Raw genomic sequence first — 17,545 nt, 5'->3', positions numbered from 1 at the left:
AGAAAAAGGTGGGGTAAAATAGTCACACAAGATAGTTTATTGTTTGTTGAGAATTATATTAATATTAATATATTAAAACAATTACTATGATTTGTGCTGTTAAACTGACTGTTTTGCAAGTGTTACTTTCTATAAATACTGCGTTATTATTTTGGGAGGCACTCAAGACTTGCTGAAGACCCCCAGTGGAGGAGAGAAGTGGGCTGTGATTGTTGTCCATTCATTTGAAGGAGGAGGAGGAGGAGCAGGAGGAGTCACCGGAACCAGACGAGGGGGCCCGGCCACTACAAAAAAAAAAAAAAAAAAGTGTGTCCCTGAAGGAAAGAACCTTACGCTCATCGTCCTCCGCCCCAGCATGCCGCGTGACACCTCCAGAGTCTTTAAATGGACAAGTCAAGGTTGACAGCCTTGTGTTGACTGACACTTCCGATCTCACTCGCAATCAGGATGGACGCCAGCTTCTTAGTCGTCTTCTCCGCTGTCCTGCTCACTTCCGTCCCGCTGTCTTCGTCCTCCTTGGAGCCTTACGACCTGTTATACACGGACGCTTTGCGGGCGTTCAACAGCGGCGACTATGACAGCGTGGTGCGCACCATGGAGAAAGCGCTCAGCAGCTACACCACAGTGAAACGCTCCAGAGTCCGCTGCCGGCTGAGATGTCAAGACCAGCATCCGTTCTCGGACACCGTCTCCGACCTGGCCTTTTTTGATGTGGTGCTGCGCAGAGCGTCGTGCATGGACGATTGCATCGAGCAAGACATCGGCGTGCAGTCAATGCATAAAATCAGCGAGGATGTCGTGGAGGACTTCCGCAGGCGGTCCCCTTACAACTATCTCCAACTGGCTTATGTCAAGGTAGGAACGGATGGTGGGGGTTGTAAAGCAGTCTTGAAAGGACACCATTGTTGTCTCCTCAGCAGGGGTTAGTTTGTGCCCCTGCTGCTTGGCTCCTAATCCTTCAACATCATCATGAGTTACTGCCAGGTGATGTGATGTGAAGTTGCAGGGAGGTGATTGGACTTTACTCTGCTGGGATAAACACAATCAGAAGCACTAACTTTTAAATTTAAAACCCAAGTGATAGTGGTACCAAATGCACTGACTGCCACTTTACAGGAAACATTCACATTGCACACATGCAAGGTGCATGACAATACGGTGATCCCTCGCTACTTCGCGTTTCGTTTATCGCTGCTTCACGACATCGCACATTTTTTTTTCGCAAAATTTAAAAACAATTTGAAAGTCAAAATAAAACTTCTAAATTGAGGAAACATGTGTCTAACCTTTAGGACAATGTACTATTGCTCCAAATGTTCCTTTACATTCCTTTAGAAGTCCGTCCTCGCGTGTTAGCACGATCGTGAATTAGTATCTTTCCGCTAACTCGTTAACCTGCCCAGTACTTCTAGTTGGTGACCGTACTTCACGGATTTCACTTATCGCGGGTGGTTTTTGGTATCCACGATAAATGAGGGATTACTGTACATGCACAATCCAAGGAGGGTACCGGGTTCAAATTTTGACCTTTTCTTTTTTTTAATTCAATTCATGAGGACTCTGGAGATTCGAAAAAAACTAAAATGGCCCCAATAGAAAAAAAGGCTTCCCACCCGTGTGCTGGTTGTACCTAATCAAGTATCCAATGTGTACAGACTTGTATCATTTTCTACATTAAATCCAGAAACATCTTGAAGGTATCATGTTGAACATACTGTTTTGATTAATGGTACAGAAAATACACCATAAATGTCCAGTCAGGACACAGCAGGGTTTCATATACTTTACCAGCACAAGAGCCAAAACATGCTCCCAAGACTATGAGCAACCACGACATAAAATTTCATAATTGATGACAACAAACATAAATCAAAAATCCTTCAGCCAAGAGTTTAGATGACAGCTTGATGTAGGAATAAAATTGTATTCTAATTATGCAAATGTTGCATAAAAAAAGTCACCTGATTTCTTCACATCTTTTCTTTCAACTTCTTTTAATTTTTTTTTTAAGCTTTGTCTGCAGATTCCTTTCCCTCTGTGTATCTCGAATTTATCGTCGTGCCAAAAGTGTGTACGCGCAGGTGTTTTTGTCCAGAATGCTTCACCGCAAGTTGTGTCATCGCATTGGACGTTGAGGTTATTTGTTCTGCATTCTTCACATTTCCTGAGCTTTATTTCCCCATGAGATCCATCTATTTGGTTGGGATGTTGTTAATCACTTTGTGTGGGAACAATCCAACGTAAGAGGAGTAAGTCACTTGGTTGTAACTTGAAATGCAGACCTTACGAGTCTGAACATTGTGTCAAACTCAGCAAGGGCAGCTGACTTTTACATCATTGTGAGGTAGCTGTACAAGCAATCTGAATCTTGAAGACATGTCACAGACATGAATGTGGTTTCCCCATGAAGTAGCTGAACATTGCTTGACAATAGGAGCAGGTGAAAAGTCAATTATGAGCAGATTTGTAGCTATTTATAGATGGCTACAATATACGATTTTTACAATGATGTCATTCCAAAGTATCGTATTTTCCGGACTATAAGGCACACCTAAAAACCTAAAATTTTCTCAAAGGCCGACCGTCCGCCTTATAGTCCGGTGCACCTTATATATGGACCAAATTCCTAAATTTAAACTGGCCCGAAGCAATGTGTCATGAAATCAATCATAAGTTGCCCACTGAAGACTATGAATCATGAATCAAAATGACTATGGATCATTATTTTGTGATTATAAAGTAATTTGTTGCATCTGAAGTTGAAATAAAAAAGATAAAATAGAGAATGATTTGATTTGGATTAAAAATCTGACATGATGCATTAATGGTGCACTTTATAGTCAGGTGCGCCTTACATAAGGACAAAGTTTTAAAATGGGTCCTTCATTGAAGGTGCGCCTTATAGTCCGGAAAATACGGTACCGTTGTTTTTCAGTTTTACATAAAACTGCTTCAAAATATTAGTTAAAAAAAATCAATGAATCATTTTAATTGATTATTATCACCAATATTGTATGCCAATGGAAATATTTAGTCATTATTACCAGCTTTATCCGTCGTCATTTTGTTTGTGGTATCTAATAGTTTGCAAATAAGTCTTAACCACAGACTCAGGCTGTCCACTTTCCACATTGTCGTCTACTTAGTGCTCAGATGAGATGCTGGCGGCAGCTCCTTAAAGGGGAGCAGAGAGCCAGTCGTCTGACGGAGTAGCTCCGCACGCCCGCTGATGACACACAACTTCCATGCTCACATTTGGTGGGAAGTTGTTCGACCCCAAGCTGTCTGGTTTGGACATTTCCTTTTGAATCGGCAGACATTGATTCATTCCTTAAGTGCTGATCTCGCTTCAACATCATTTTTTAGATGTGCTTTTAAACTCACGTGTACTTTAGTGGCACTCAGTGGTATTTGTGAAAATAAATAAGATTCCTGCAGCATTCCGCCTTTACACGTCTTGTGTCAGTACAATGTGGCCTTTCGGACCCTTTTTGAAGAGGCTCCCACAGGCTCCGGACTGTTCCACTCGCTCAGTGCTGCGTATGTTCCAATCTTTTAGTGCTCGCAAATATTTTATTTTCCTGTTGTGGTCTGTTTGCTTTGCTTTAAAAAAAGAGTGGCAGACTGTGGCAGCGACTGGGCTTGAACCTCGGGGCCCCCACGGGTTTCTGGGACTGACCGCGGAGTGATCAAAGGGCCCAAGCGTCACTGCTCCTGATTTTATCAGCAACTGCTGGGCTCGCAATCAAACACTGCTGATTATTGTTCTTAGTTTCAGTCGATCCAAATGTGAGAGGTCATTCAATGAGTTGGATATACACAAATATTTGTGCAAAGTAATTGAGACATTGATGAATTAATTTCAGTTTAGGAGATTGCATTCTCTGCTTTAGGTTTTCATTGTGTGATCCAAACACAAGGCTGTGCAATTGATTGAAATTCGATTACAATTATTACACTCAATTTACTTGTTTTGGAAAATGAATGATTGTGATTTCAATTATTACTAAAATAATAATGATTAATATATTTTCATAATCCAGCAGCTCTACTAAAATTCTCTTGTTTCAACCTACTGTGGAATTTATTTACTGTGAAGCTTGCTGGTGTTTAGACTCATCATGTGATTCATTCATGACGTGCTCAGGTTGAATGTTTTGACTTAATTGCAGCACAACAGGGAGGTTAAAGCTAGAGGCAACATGGAAAATGGAACTCTCCACGTGTGATCGACTGCTGTATTTCATTCTTCTTGCAGTCCATTCATTTATTTATTTTAATAAACTAAATCTAAGAAAATAAATTAATTATGAGAGGATCTTTCTGCCCAGACAGCCAGACATTGTGGAACTTGGCCGTGCCAAAGGTCTCCTGCATGACTGGACTTGAGCTGGTAGCACCCGGTAGGAATGTACGCGCCCACTGCGGCGCAGTTCACCGATATTGTTCATTGAATGCCTGCCGATTAATGAGGTAATGAGGAGGAGTCTGTTGGCTAGGTGAGCTTAATGTGAGTCAGGAGGTTCAAAAAGAAGAATCGTTTGGATTCCATTTCTTTTCAAGCCATAAAAATGCATTTACAATCCAAACTCAAAAGCAGTCGTTAACGGAATAGCTTAACATTCCGTAATTGACTGCACATAGCAGCTGGCCATGCAGGTTTTACACAGTATATAAATTTCCATGTGTGGGGTGTGTCTCCACACGTACACACAGATGTTTCTCATGGGTGTATTGCGCTATGATTGAGGTAATAATCGGTCTGACCAAAAAACTTTTTCCTTACTTGTCTTGAATGATTTATCGATGACTGTCCACAAGTAGACAAGGAAAGCACTGCTACCTGTCTTATCTCCTTAACCTGAAATGAAAACAAATGCCTAAAATCTACGTAATAAACATTCAGGAGATGTCAAACCCGTTGTAAGAAATATTACAAATGCACTGTGTATGTTCTGTCATTTGTTTCACTTGTTATCACACAAGACATCGCTTAAACAACAGTATGTTGTTGTAAATTATACAAGTATTTGCCCAGTGGTGACAAGCTATCAGTTTCTTAGAGCAGCCTGTTTTGCCTTTTTGACCCCACAGTTCATTTGACCCTGTTTGTTTGTGCATTGCTATGTATTCCTAAGATAGTATGTGTCCGAGGTTCAAGAATCTTTTGGGCCCTAAAGTAGATCCCTGAGGCCAAACAGGTAGCATGGCACCTTATTTAGAGGACAGAAGAGTGCTTAACTTGATCCTTGGCCACGACTGACCCTGCTGGGTCTCCACATCTGCTTCAAATCTCATGACGTTAGACACCAGGAGCCATTAACAAAGCCGCTTGTCCTTCAGGAATAGTGAAGAGAAAGTGGAATGTGCTTATTTCAACTGCAGCTCACGTCATCTCCAGGCCAATGAGGAATCCTTCCCAGTTAGCTCATGGCTTTCCAAAAATGCTAGCCTCAGCACCGCTTCACTTTTATGGAGTTCTCAATAAAACACAGTAGCTTTTATCGGCCAAACTGCTTCTACGGCGATTAAAATGATAATCAATTCTTCAAAACGACCTTACTAAAACGCCTGGAGATCGCCAAAAGTAGCTCCAACACGTGGTTTTAGATCTGCTGGCCTCTGGAGACTGTGGGATTCCATCATCAGGCACTCCATCCAAAGATTCATTGCTGTTAAAGTTCCAAGCACTGCAAGATGAAGTTTAATATATCAAGGAAGAAAGTGAAGTCACCTTTGCATCATCTCCTGGTTCCCCAAACTCATTTGAACGACAAACTGAACGGAGTAAAAAGTGAGACAGACGAATTACTCAAGATGGAAAATCCTTGACAAGTTTTTGCTTCATTATCGTTCCTGAAGTCCAAACAAATTTATCACGATGTGGTTAGGGATGTTCGCTGGACAAAATTTTTTCAAGTCTTGCTAATGCACTCAAGACACGGGTAGAAATATCTTAACATGTCATGGCAAACTTTGCATTTTAAAGTTAATGAATAGAAGTTAATCTTTTGGTCCCCTTTCTTAAAATAGTGTTTTAATTTTCAGAATTGCGTAACAGTTTTGCAGCAACAGTCCATTTGAGCATCAATTTCATGCAGTGTCTGACTGGGTATAACTCAAAAGATCTCAGACTATAAAATTGTCACCATCAATTCAATTCAGACTAAAAAAATGTCATTACCTCAGAAAAAATATGCACAACATTGAACCTGAATTTCTATTTCCAAGTTAAAGGCCCATTTATAATGTAAATTGCCAACTGGATGTTGGAACAGAATTCTGCTCATGCTTTGGCCAGCTTCACTGTTTATGATACATTCTACTTGCATGTTTACTTCAGAGTTCAGAGTTGGATGTATAATATAAGAGACCTTCACTGAAAGTAAACTTTTTGGGGGTAAATAACCTCGGACGTGATACTTCAAGTCGACGTCTTACCTCACATGTTTCCATTAAAAGGAAGAAGACATTCATCTTCTACAATGTACACACTGAGCAAATTGTCGTTGCACACATGTTGCTATCATAAGCACTTGTCTGACATGGCCAATTCTCGAGACTAGTCGAGATCTTAGTGACTGAGTGGTATCCAATCTCACACTTCAGGAATGGAAACAGGTTTAAATTTTATAAATTCCATTTTGACAACAGTATTTTTCCTCTGGTTGGCTTTTCTTTTTTAAGAAGATTGTTATCAGGATCATTATAAATATTGAAAGAACCATTTAAACAAGCTTGACAAGTTTAAAAATGGATCTTGGCAAGCCCAGCTATGGCTTGACATTGAAAGTAAAACATTAGTAACTCAACCCTTGTTAACCCCAAAAAGACATTTTAAATTCCCAATGTAATACTAAGCATTAAAAATTCAAATTTTGTGGCCCTTTTGTGGATTTTATTACCTTAGAGCCCATAACATCTGTCAAGCATCATCAATAACTGCCATTCAGTAGCAAGTTATTTATTTTTCTCAAGCTGCTGCGCCTCCGTTGAAGTCCTCTGCACCCCCAAGAGAGGCTCACCTCTTTGAAAACTGCTGACCCAGTAGAGTCAACATTGACCCCCCGCACGCCCTCCCAGATCTTACAAATATAGCTGCTGTTGAAAACCTCACTGGCAAAGCAGCTTCTCTTCAATGAACTAATTTCCCCAGTTTCCGTCAACCTCCTCACGAGAGTTAACAGTCTTCCATGTCGACATTTTATTGCTAATGTAATAAAAATCCACAAACTCTAAATATCTCCTTTTATGCCTCTTTACTGGGAAAACCCAAACTCAAGAAAGCTCAACTTTTTTTTTAATAGTCTAAATAAAGTTGCACGGAGTAACTCAAGTGGTTTTAGTTAATTATAGGTGTGACGGTGAATGAGAACTTGCATGCTTGTAGCACGTGTTTGCTTCTTGATTCAATTTAAATACTTCTCAGACATTGTAAACTACATAATCCCCCTATACATAAACATAACCATGTAACATTAAGACTCAAATCCACTGGGCAATAGTTTAGAAGAAGAACTTCTGTTACAAATTACAAAGGGGCTACACCTACTTATTAACGGGAAGCCTTGCAAGGGGCTCACCTTGTGGGCTGGTTACCAAGCAACGGGGACACAAACAAGGCTAATAAGAGGGATGTATTTCTGTATGATTTACAGTATCTTCTCATCTGTTAGAAATTTTGTCTTGGATTGGGATGGGATTGAGATCTTGTCATTAAATTAATATTAGATAGGACCTTCTGAGACTAAAGCGTCACATCAGATGTTGGGCATTAAACAGAATCGACAGGTCATGGTCTGACCCTTCATTTTTTAATCTTTGATTTAAAAAAAAAAAATTCATTCAAACAGCTTTTACAACACAGTATGATTAACTTTCTCGCTGTAATTTTCTCTTTAGGAACTTCATCTTCACTCCCATGTGGGTCTTCACTAAAGACAGCCAAGAATAACGTGCTGTTGGGTGCCGCCGTGTGGTTTTCTGTGATGTGCTGGCATGTCGTTTGCACTTTCATGTTTTCCCACGTGCTGCTTACTTATGTACAGTACAGCCCGGGTGTGGGTTTTGGTCAAGACGTTCATGTTTTAGTCGGCTGTCAGCTTGTTGGAGGCCTCAGCTCACACTGTACGTGCAGTGCCAGAGGCATAGCCAAGAGGTTCTGTCATGGGACACAGGCTTAGTGTCATCTCAATTGTAGGGTGATCTCATTTGAGTTTGCAGAGCAACAGGAGAAATTAAAGGCAAAATTGACTTGACACACATTCTGCCGCCTTATCCAATCAACAATTTTCCAGTGTCGCTCAATCATATTTGACAACCGTTTATAGTTAGATCACCGTACCATTTGGTTTTGATGTTTCTCAGAATATTCTTTTTAATTGAATATGCTTTTTAATGACTGAATCCCATCTCGCCTTGTCAGATTCTTTTTCAAGTAAAGATTGCAAATCATTCCGCTGTGTAACATGAGGTCAATGAAAAAGCATACTGATCATAAATGTTTAAGGATGTGAGGTTTTTTTTTTGTCAGTGTGAGTACATCAGTGTGGTATTATTAATAGAGCAGAACAAAATTCAAACCGTGGGTATCCACAAGTAGACTTCATCAGCTATTTAAAGTCATGACTCACACAATGACAATGCTGTTTTCCACTTTTGTCATTTTTTTTTTTTTTTTAAAAACCCTCTGTAATTTTCATCTTGTTTCTAGCTAATACGTCGTAAACGCAGTACCACGCATTGAAGATGACAATTTTTCCTGGCAGCAAAGTCTGCTAACAACCCAAACAAAAACTTCTGCGGTTATTCATCTCAAGGAGTAAATGGAGACAGCAGTTGTGATTGGGAAGCTGTGCGGTTTGACGCTTTCCGATATAGGAACATATGCTGGCTTTTCAATTTGGCTCAGTGGGAGGCTGAAGGGAGGATATGAGCTCACCAGGGAGTTTGATCCCATCCTTTTGTTTCAATACAGGATGATGGCATAATAGAAGAAATTAATCTCATTTAACTAGCGGCCACCTGGTTTTATTTTCAATGGCGGTGTTCATTTTTAAAAAAGGAGAGCTTTGTTTTGATACGTCTGGTGGTGTTTTTCCTCGCCAGATTGTTGGGGATTTCCTCTCGTACCCTGGAGACTTCCTGTTATCTAAGCCATGACTCAGTGACTGAAAAGATTTCTTCCACTAGTCTTTTTTTTTTTCTCCGCCTCTGATTTCTACATTTGATTGATTTTTGGCAAACAATCTTATCTAACCCTGCTTCAAGTGTTTGTCTTATGATACACTGAGCTGCAAATCCCTCCTGTAACTTTAGCAGCTGTGGGTTGACTCAAATTCTATAGTATTTTAAATTAACGACGTGCACTTGACTCCTGCTATGGGAAGAAAAAGTTGAGTGACTACGATAAAGATGATTCCTGTATAGCAAGAAAATCGAGAAAGTTATTTTTTCCAAGAACCACTTAAGAGAGGCCATAAGACAAGCCTGAACTATAGAGAGACGGTTTTAGTATACCAACTCATATTAGTTTTTGGGTCTACCGTATTTTCCGGACTATAAGGCGCACTGGACTATAAGGCGCACCTTCAATGAATGGCCCATTTTAAAACGTTGTCCTTATATAAGGCGCATCGGACCATAAGGCACACCATTAATGCATCATGGCAGATTTTTAATCCAAGTCAAATCATTCTCCATTTTATCTTTTTTATTTCAACTTCAGACGCAACAAATTACTTTATAATCACGAAATAATGATCCATAGTCTTTTTGATTCATGATTCATAGTCTTCAGCGGGCCACTTATGATTGATTTCATGACACAATGCTTCGGGCCAGTTTAAATTTAGGAATTTGGCCCATATATAAGGCGCATTAGGTGCGCCTTATAGTCCAGAAAATACGGTAATTTGGCTTTGTGGAATATTTCAATAATGCAAGAAGCAGTTGTAGGCTCCTGTGAAAACTAAACTGTGGTGTAGACATTCCAGTTGATGTCAGCTGACATATTACAAACTGCCCCCTTGTGATATGATGTCAGATCTGAATTCGGGCCCGAATCAATCTGACTATTTTCCTTGACAAGTTAAACCAAAGACCAAACACCCCTTGGGCACTCTACCTCCACTTTTGGGTTTAATTACAACAATTTCATGGCAACAGTTTTCTCACTTATGTCACACACGAGTTCTCCAAAGACTGATTAACATGAGGACACGTTGTAAAGTTGAGCGAGGGCAACCGAGTGAGATATAGGCCAATTGTGCCCGAGGGCCTCTCGTCAAAACAGCTGGGTTGGGTGAACTTTGACCTTGCTGGCCTACACTTGTTAACATTTGTCATCCCCCCCCCCCCTCCCAGAAAGATTTGTCAGTGATTTTCCTTAACAAAAACAAAGCTAGGTTGTGTAGGCACAATGGTAATTCGCACCTCTGATTTTTTTTCATTCAAGACATAGTAAGAGTGTCCGCAGTTTCCTAGTAGTGTCTGGATTTGACATTTATGTCTAATTTTTAGAATGACTCTTTAAGTCACCACCCTGTAACCTCTTAAAGCTGTAACCACTTTGACCCCAGTGCCATGTCGAGTTGGTACCATAAAGTAAAAAAAGTGGAATTAGTTCCAGCTGGTTTCTATTTCTTTATGTGCTCGGCTATTTCCCCACAGTAGTACAATGAGTAAAATTTTTGGTAATTCCCATGGCCTCTGAAGTAGCCATTTTTACTGGCAGCTGGCATTCATTCCTGCCAAAGTCAAAGCCTTGACATTACATGGAGCAAAGTGTCAGAGCTGCCAGACCGAATGTTCTGGATTCTTGGAAGAGCAGATACAACAGAACACATACCGTAGCTTGTGTTGTGTTATTTGGCTGTCGAGAAGCAGAACCATGGCGCAATACTGCCGAGGTTTGCTGAAAATCTAGAGCCAAGATTTAACAGCATCTGCGCCGTTGCTCAAGTGTTGGAGCTGGTCATTGTTCATTCTTCTCGTGGTGTCTTTTAAACACGTGTTCATGCATGTGTGCAAAGATCAAAAAAGAAATGAAACAACAACAGAAGGGAATCCCATGCAGGTGAGACAACAACAAGCAATATGTGAGCATTTATCCTCTGACCCCCATACATCATTTCCTTCTTCTCTACAGCTCAAGTTGTTCTCACTCTGACTTCTGTGTAACCTCAACAACAGAGAGCAGCACATGTTTTTATTTCCCAAGCAGCTCTTAAGAGACGAGGCTGGTATTTTGAACGTATAGTAGAATGGGTGCTGATTTTATTGCCTGCGGTCATGCTGGGCCACGGGAGAAACTATTGCCAGGTGGTTCGTTTCTACCATGCTGGCTGAGAGAAATTGATGGATATCTCGGTCTGAAATTTTCAGGATTGGCTCAGGGGAAGGCATGACACTCCAGTCAGTCTTTCACGTATACAGAAACATTTATTCCACATGGAGTCAGCTGCAAGTAATGGTTTTGAGTTTATGTCGGAATGAATCATGCGCTATTGCGCAGTCACTTGGCAGTCCGCTCAGTCTGTCAGACTTTGCTTGGGATTTTAGTAGTTCTTCTTTATTTAATTTAATGGCTCACTTAGAATCAACCAACCGTAACAAAGCATAAAGGGAAAAAATAGGCAATAATAGGAACACTTAAACCTTACCCCAAGAGTCATTCAAGGTTCATTATTTAGACGAAAAAGTTACATTGTGTTACTGCTTTCTTAATATTTCCAAGTGTCAATTTCAAATAATAATGAAAAAGTGTCTGCTAACTTAGCAAAATTAGTGTGATATTATGCTTGGGCTTCTATGAATGTTCTGAACTCCATGCCAGTATTCTACCGGGTGGCTGATGGTTACCCGAAGGAGCCACGCTGGATGAACACCTTATGTCATCTTGTTCTTCTTCAGGCCACAAACTCGTGGATATGCCTAGATAATGCTACAATTGACACCACACGAGTTTACGTCTGGGACAGTGGTGAAAAAAAAAAACGTTTTCGTATGACATGTGCTCCAACGGGCATAACAACCAGGGAAAAACTGTCAACCATTTCCAAACTACAATAAACTCAGGATAGAAAGTCATAGGTCCTAAAATGGCAATGTGTAATGTCAACAATTTAGAGCACGTAGTGCCACATCCGTATGAGCCTCTCATGGGTGGCCGTGCAAGATTGACTGCGAAAGGATATGGAATCTGAAAAATGTTATCATCAATGAAGCAAACATTGTGAAGTAGTCCGTTTTGGCTCTGGATTCATCTCTGCATCAGGAATAAATCCAAATCTGGAATGAGTAGGCTGTGTGGTTTTTAAGAGCTCATTTTCTCTAAATAGTTCAATCACTGAAACAAAGTCTTGTATTCTGTTTTTAATTCAGCATGAAATATAAGCGGCCATTCATAGTGTTTGGCCATTGTGCCTCCGTCAGTAGAAACATGAGCATTTTATTTACTGCCAGGTCCAAGTGTTTTTGTGTGCCTCATGTGTTGTGATTTAAAAAAGAAGTCATAACGTATCTTATAAATTCATACGTAATCAAACACCTAAACTAAGCTGTTTCCTAAGATTACCTAATCTAGACAACATTACCTAATCTGAAAGATGTCTTGAGAATGCGAGGCATGCCGGGTGCTGAGAAATCTCACTAAAGGGTCACCTGCATGCCACTTATTACGACCCACCCCCAACCCTATACAAAAATACCCTCACACATTCCCTTCATGTTCAAACGCTCTCAAGTCAACCACAGAAGAAGGATGTAGACAAACTGGTGATCAAGAAATTAAGGTTTTAAAATTTTCAAAAATCCTGCAGTTTAAGTAATGGCTCAGGTTGACTATCAGCCACTTCAGAAAACTATTTGCAGCCCTACACAGTGTGTGACCGTTCCATTGGGTTCAACTGCATTATTTGGTGTGTGGCTCAAGTATGCGTATTTGTGTGCCCGAATTCCTGTTAGCATGCTGTGTGTCAAGGAAGCTACTTTTGTGTAATGCGACAGCAGCAACAGGAGACACGTTCATGAAAAGACCAAACCGAGACCTTTTAGAGGCCCCTGATGAGGCTAAAAACAATCTTTACCTGTTGACCAATCCGTAAATTTCAGATAGTTGCTATTATTTCTGTGTGACAAAGTCAATATGTTAACTGAAGTCGTTAAACTAGGCTTACGACTATTAATACTTTTAAAGACGATTTCCCACGTGGTAATTAACCTCTTTGTGAGAAACAGCTCACCTCACATTAGTATGTGCGTTTCTATAGATTTATATCCACTCACTCTCACGCCAGCTGCAAAGCATGTTACTTTATGACCCCAAACTAAGAACTCCCTGAGTTTGTGTAAAACTCGAGACATCTCAACCTCCCCCTTGACAGCACTCCCAAATATTATTATGACTGAAGTGTTCAACTCTTTAAATCAGTTTTTTTTTTTTTTACTGTCTCATCCAAACAAGCTATGCTTGAACATGACGTGCCCTCCTTTCTCACTGTTCACTGTTTGACCCTAAACTCTTCTCTGTTTTTACACAACATACTCTAACATTGTTTTCTGAATTGATGGCACAATATTATTTAAAGTTAAGTCAGTGAATGTGGAGGTCAGTCTTAAAACAATTATGGATTTACTCTGAAATTACAAGGAAATAAGCAAAATAATCAAATTTACTGGTGGACTGATCCTATCATCTCCCGCAGTCTGAGGAGCAAATTAAAAAATAATGAAAATAAGCAACATGCATTTTTTATATTGCTTTGATAGTTGTGAGGGATTTCAAAAAGACAAACATAATAATAATAATAATAATAATAATAATAATTAATCATCATCATCATAATCATAATACAAAATACTGTATATGTATTCTCAGTTTTTTTTTTTTTTTTTTTGAGTAGATGGAAAAACACTATTTTGTGTCCAATGCAAATTAGTCTAAATGTGAGCATTGGTGGAATTTTCTTCCATTTGGTATCTTCACAGACAAGCACTATTAGAAACAGGCGCTTCCGCCGTTGTGGGTGTGAACACAGCCAACTTATTTCCTGGCCATTTGCTTTAAATACCGGAGTTCATTCAGGAGATCAACGTATGCAAAGTATTTTTGTAGGAAACTGTAAGATCTCCACTTGTGAATAGGCTTCACGACTCGTTCGCCTCTCGTATTAGCATTTTCTCTTTGTTGGTCACCTCAATGGTTCGGGGTTTTCCAAAGATACAGTGTAGTCCCCAAATTTTAATGCCGTAGAAACAGAAGAAATAGAATAAGTCATGTCAACTAATGTCTGACTTCTTCCCTAGCAAGCTCGCTAGTTTACCATCTGACATTGGCCACAACAATGTTGAGTTTCTATTTGTGTTTGGGGCGTGGGGGCCGCAGTGGGTGAGAGCTGCAACTGTATGAATGCTGGCATTGTCTGCACATTGACTGACCCCACACACACATTGGCAGTGTCGTTTTTGCTCCTGGTTGCGTGCATTTGTCTACTTAAGAATGAACATTGACACACTATCGTACTGGTGTGGCTTGCGGATAGGCTTAGTAAGTCCTCACTCATGTGAGACTTGTGACCTCGATCTGGGAGACCAGTGCTCATTGTCTCTGGTGCTTTTTGGTGAAAACAAAAAGGGCCTTAGTTTCCTGACGTTAACCTTTATGCCTTTTTCCTTCTCTTCTGTAGACAGTTTGAGACATACAATATACATAATGTCTTACCTCCAACAAAACCGTAGTATTGATTTAGTTTGAGCAAAGGGTGGAAAAAATGTGAATTACCCTAAATGTCAAACTTTTCTTTATGTTTAGCTCAATAGAAGTTCCTGTTTGCAAATATTTGCGGGTTTTCATGCGTGGGCAACAGTATAGACCTTTGACAAACACATTCAAGGTGACAACTGTGTGTGTCGTACTATTTTCATTTCCAGTCTAGGAACAGACACCTTTATGCGAAAGGAAACAGTTGTAGACCAGCAAATAAGAAAATAGACGCCAGGCTAACCGATTCTGTTTTTAGTACTTTGGAGAAAAAGAGTGTGCGTTACAATTTTCTAGGAGAGAATGTGAGAAGTTTGGAGGGGGGTGGAAGACATTATGGCCTATTTTCCACCCTGTCTGCATTTCTTTAAACATTCACACACCTTTTTGAGGTTTCCAACACAAAGCTGCCCTTTAAGGTTCGCAACCTGGCCAGGAAGCTCAATCAGACATGGTTAAGACTCTGATGCTTGACTAGGGCTACAGTAGCTGATGTGGTGTCAGTTTGCTTTGGGAAAGAGTAACATTTTCTCCCAGAGTGAGAACTCCCTCGCTGTTGAAATGAGCTGTCACTGGAGATGGAAAGGAAGCGGCCATTTCCCCCTACTCCAAATGATGTCAGCGACAAGGCAGACATGGCTGAAACAATTGTCTTATTTAAAGAGGCTTGACGCAGATTGGCTCAGAATGGTTGTGAACTAATATTTGGGATCATGTTCAAGTATATTACACGAACAAAAGTATTGACACATTTTTTTCTACTGACCGCTTCAAACTGGTCTTGGAAAAGACTTGAGCCTGTGGGATACTTTTGTCCATTTATCCCGAACATTTGTCAGATGTCCTGGCTCACACTGTCATAGCCCATCTTGAAATTGTTTAATGTGGTTGAAGTCAGGGTTCTTAAGTTCTTACCAAATGCGTCCAAGCTTTGATTTATAGTCTTTGCTTTGTACAATGGAGCAGAAGCTTCTCACTAAAAAATATAATCATATAGTTGTAAAGTATTTAAAATGTATTTTGGCGAAGGTTTGAAAAACACATTTTATTTCCTTTGATTAGTTTCTTACTTTTAAGGTTGGGTACTATGTATTTGTATAGTTTTGTTCTTACAATCAGGCGGGTGCTTTTGGTGTCTTTTTGTAGAAGCTCATTTAGAAGTTAAGAGTGACTCATCACCTCATCTATCATCATCATCATTATCATCTTTTCATGGACAGTGAGTCATAAAGGCTCTTCGGCTATGCTATTAGGACGGATTGTTCATTCGTGTTTGGCTAATGGTGACTAATTACCATCTAAATTCATTTATAAAGTCCCTCCGGTTTGTTTTGTATCCACCAATAAGTTCAATCTCAACATATAGTGCATGCTTTTCATTTTTTTTCCCCCTTAATAAAAGCCAGACGTTCTTGCGTCTGTTGTCTGACACATAATTCATTGGACAGCTTGTACGTAGGCTTGTCTGCCAACCAGGGATTCAAAGGAAGGCTAAACGATTGAACCCACTGATGGAAGGAGCGTGGGCTCGCCATGGCCTCGTGTGTCTTCCCGAGCTCATGAAAGAGGCTTTCTGGTGGCGGCGGCAGCGGTGAGGCCTTTTCCAGAAATTCCTTAGGCATGACCTTATAGGAGGAACGCTGTGGTCCAGGGTGGGGACAAGACGTACAGAAAGAGGCCACTGTGCGGAGCTGTCAGTGGTAATGGAGAGATTAGAGGAAAAGGCGGTGTGATGGGAGGACACGTGGGCTGCGTTCACCCATGACATCACCAACAGGTTTTTTTTTTCCCCCTCCCCATGTGCATAGAATCTGTTTACTCACGTGGATGGAAGACATATGTTCACGTTGATATAGTAGTAGAAGAAAAACAACCGGCGTGTTTGGCCTGAGATTAGAGGAGATGTCTACATAATTGGAGTAAATCCAAGAGATGTTAGTAAAGAAAGCATGCATGAAAGCAGTTCAAATGTGCTTTATATTTTCCATTCTTGAAGCAAGGGCTAAAGTGCTCATTGTGTGCATTCAAAATGTGAGACAGTGAAGCATTCAGCAGCCATTTAGACAAACGTTCCTTTCGTATGACCTTCATACCACATACTGCTGCCAAGTATTTGTGCCAAGCATAGCTGCTACTGTACTGCCCTGCAACATTAAACCACATGAAACCTGAGTTAATGATGTCAAACATTTACGTGTCTTTTCATTTAAAAAAAAAAAAAAAAAAAAACAGATCTCAGTCACCAGACAAAATGGGCCTCAGTGGTAGAAACCAAACAAAGACTCCATTCTAATATTGAGTTTCATACAGGTGTGCAATATCATTCAAATTGTGGCTTAAGTATTTTTTTACGTTGAGAACTAATGCCTGTTCGACTTGACCCAAATAAAATAGGTTAAAAATTGTTAGACCTAGTAGATGAATTAAAGAGAAGTTTTTTTCCCTGTAAAACTAAAAATATGTTTTCCTGGCATAACAATAGACAAAGGTTTGAACAGGATAATTGATAATGCTAATAATCAGAGCGATGAAAAGGTTTGCACCCATACAATTTGTGGTTTGGGGTGTGCCTCCAACCTAAAACTTCAACTTTGTTTTCCACGCCTTGTTGCACGAATTGATAAAGCCTTCTCGGATGAGATGTGAAATATCTTCAAGGACAACCAAAACATTCAATTCAATCTACTTTGCTTTGTGTTGCCTTCTGGTACAAGAAGCTGCTTTAATATTGTACCATATACTGTAATTATCAGTTTAAAAAAACAACAACTTAAAAGTCCCTGC

The 17,545-nt window shown here is 40.1% G+C and overlaps 1 protein-coding gene across 1 annotated transcript in view; it reads left to right on the top strand.

The window, feature by feature from the left end:
* The first annotated feature begins 293 nt into the window (after nucleotides 1-293).
* The window catches only part of p3h2 (prolyl 3-hydroxylase 2), a 40,130-nt gene continuing 22,878 nt past the window's right edge, over nucleotides 294-17,545 (top strand). Inside the window, exon 1 of the mRNA XM_049721592.2 lies at nucleotides 294-855. Coding sequence (XP_049577549.1) covers nucleotides 448-855 — 408 coding nt within the window. The 5' untranslated portion in view covers nucleotides 294-447. The remainder of the gene's footprint in view (nucleotides 856-17,545) is intronic.

This window comes from Syngnathus scovelli, chromosome 10 (assembly GCF_024217435.2).
Source record: "Syngnathus scovelli strain Florida chromosome 10, RoL_Ssco_1.2, whole genome shotgun sequence".
NCBI classification, from domain to species: Eukaryota; Metazoa; Chordata; class Actinopteri; order Syngnathiformes; family Syngnathidae; genus Syngnathus; species Syngnathus scovelli.
Note: the sequence above shows the minus strand (reverse complement) of the source record. Positions and strands in the feature narration are given on the sequence as shown.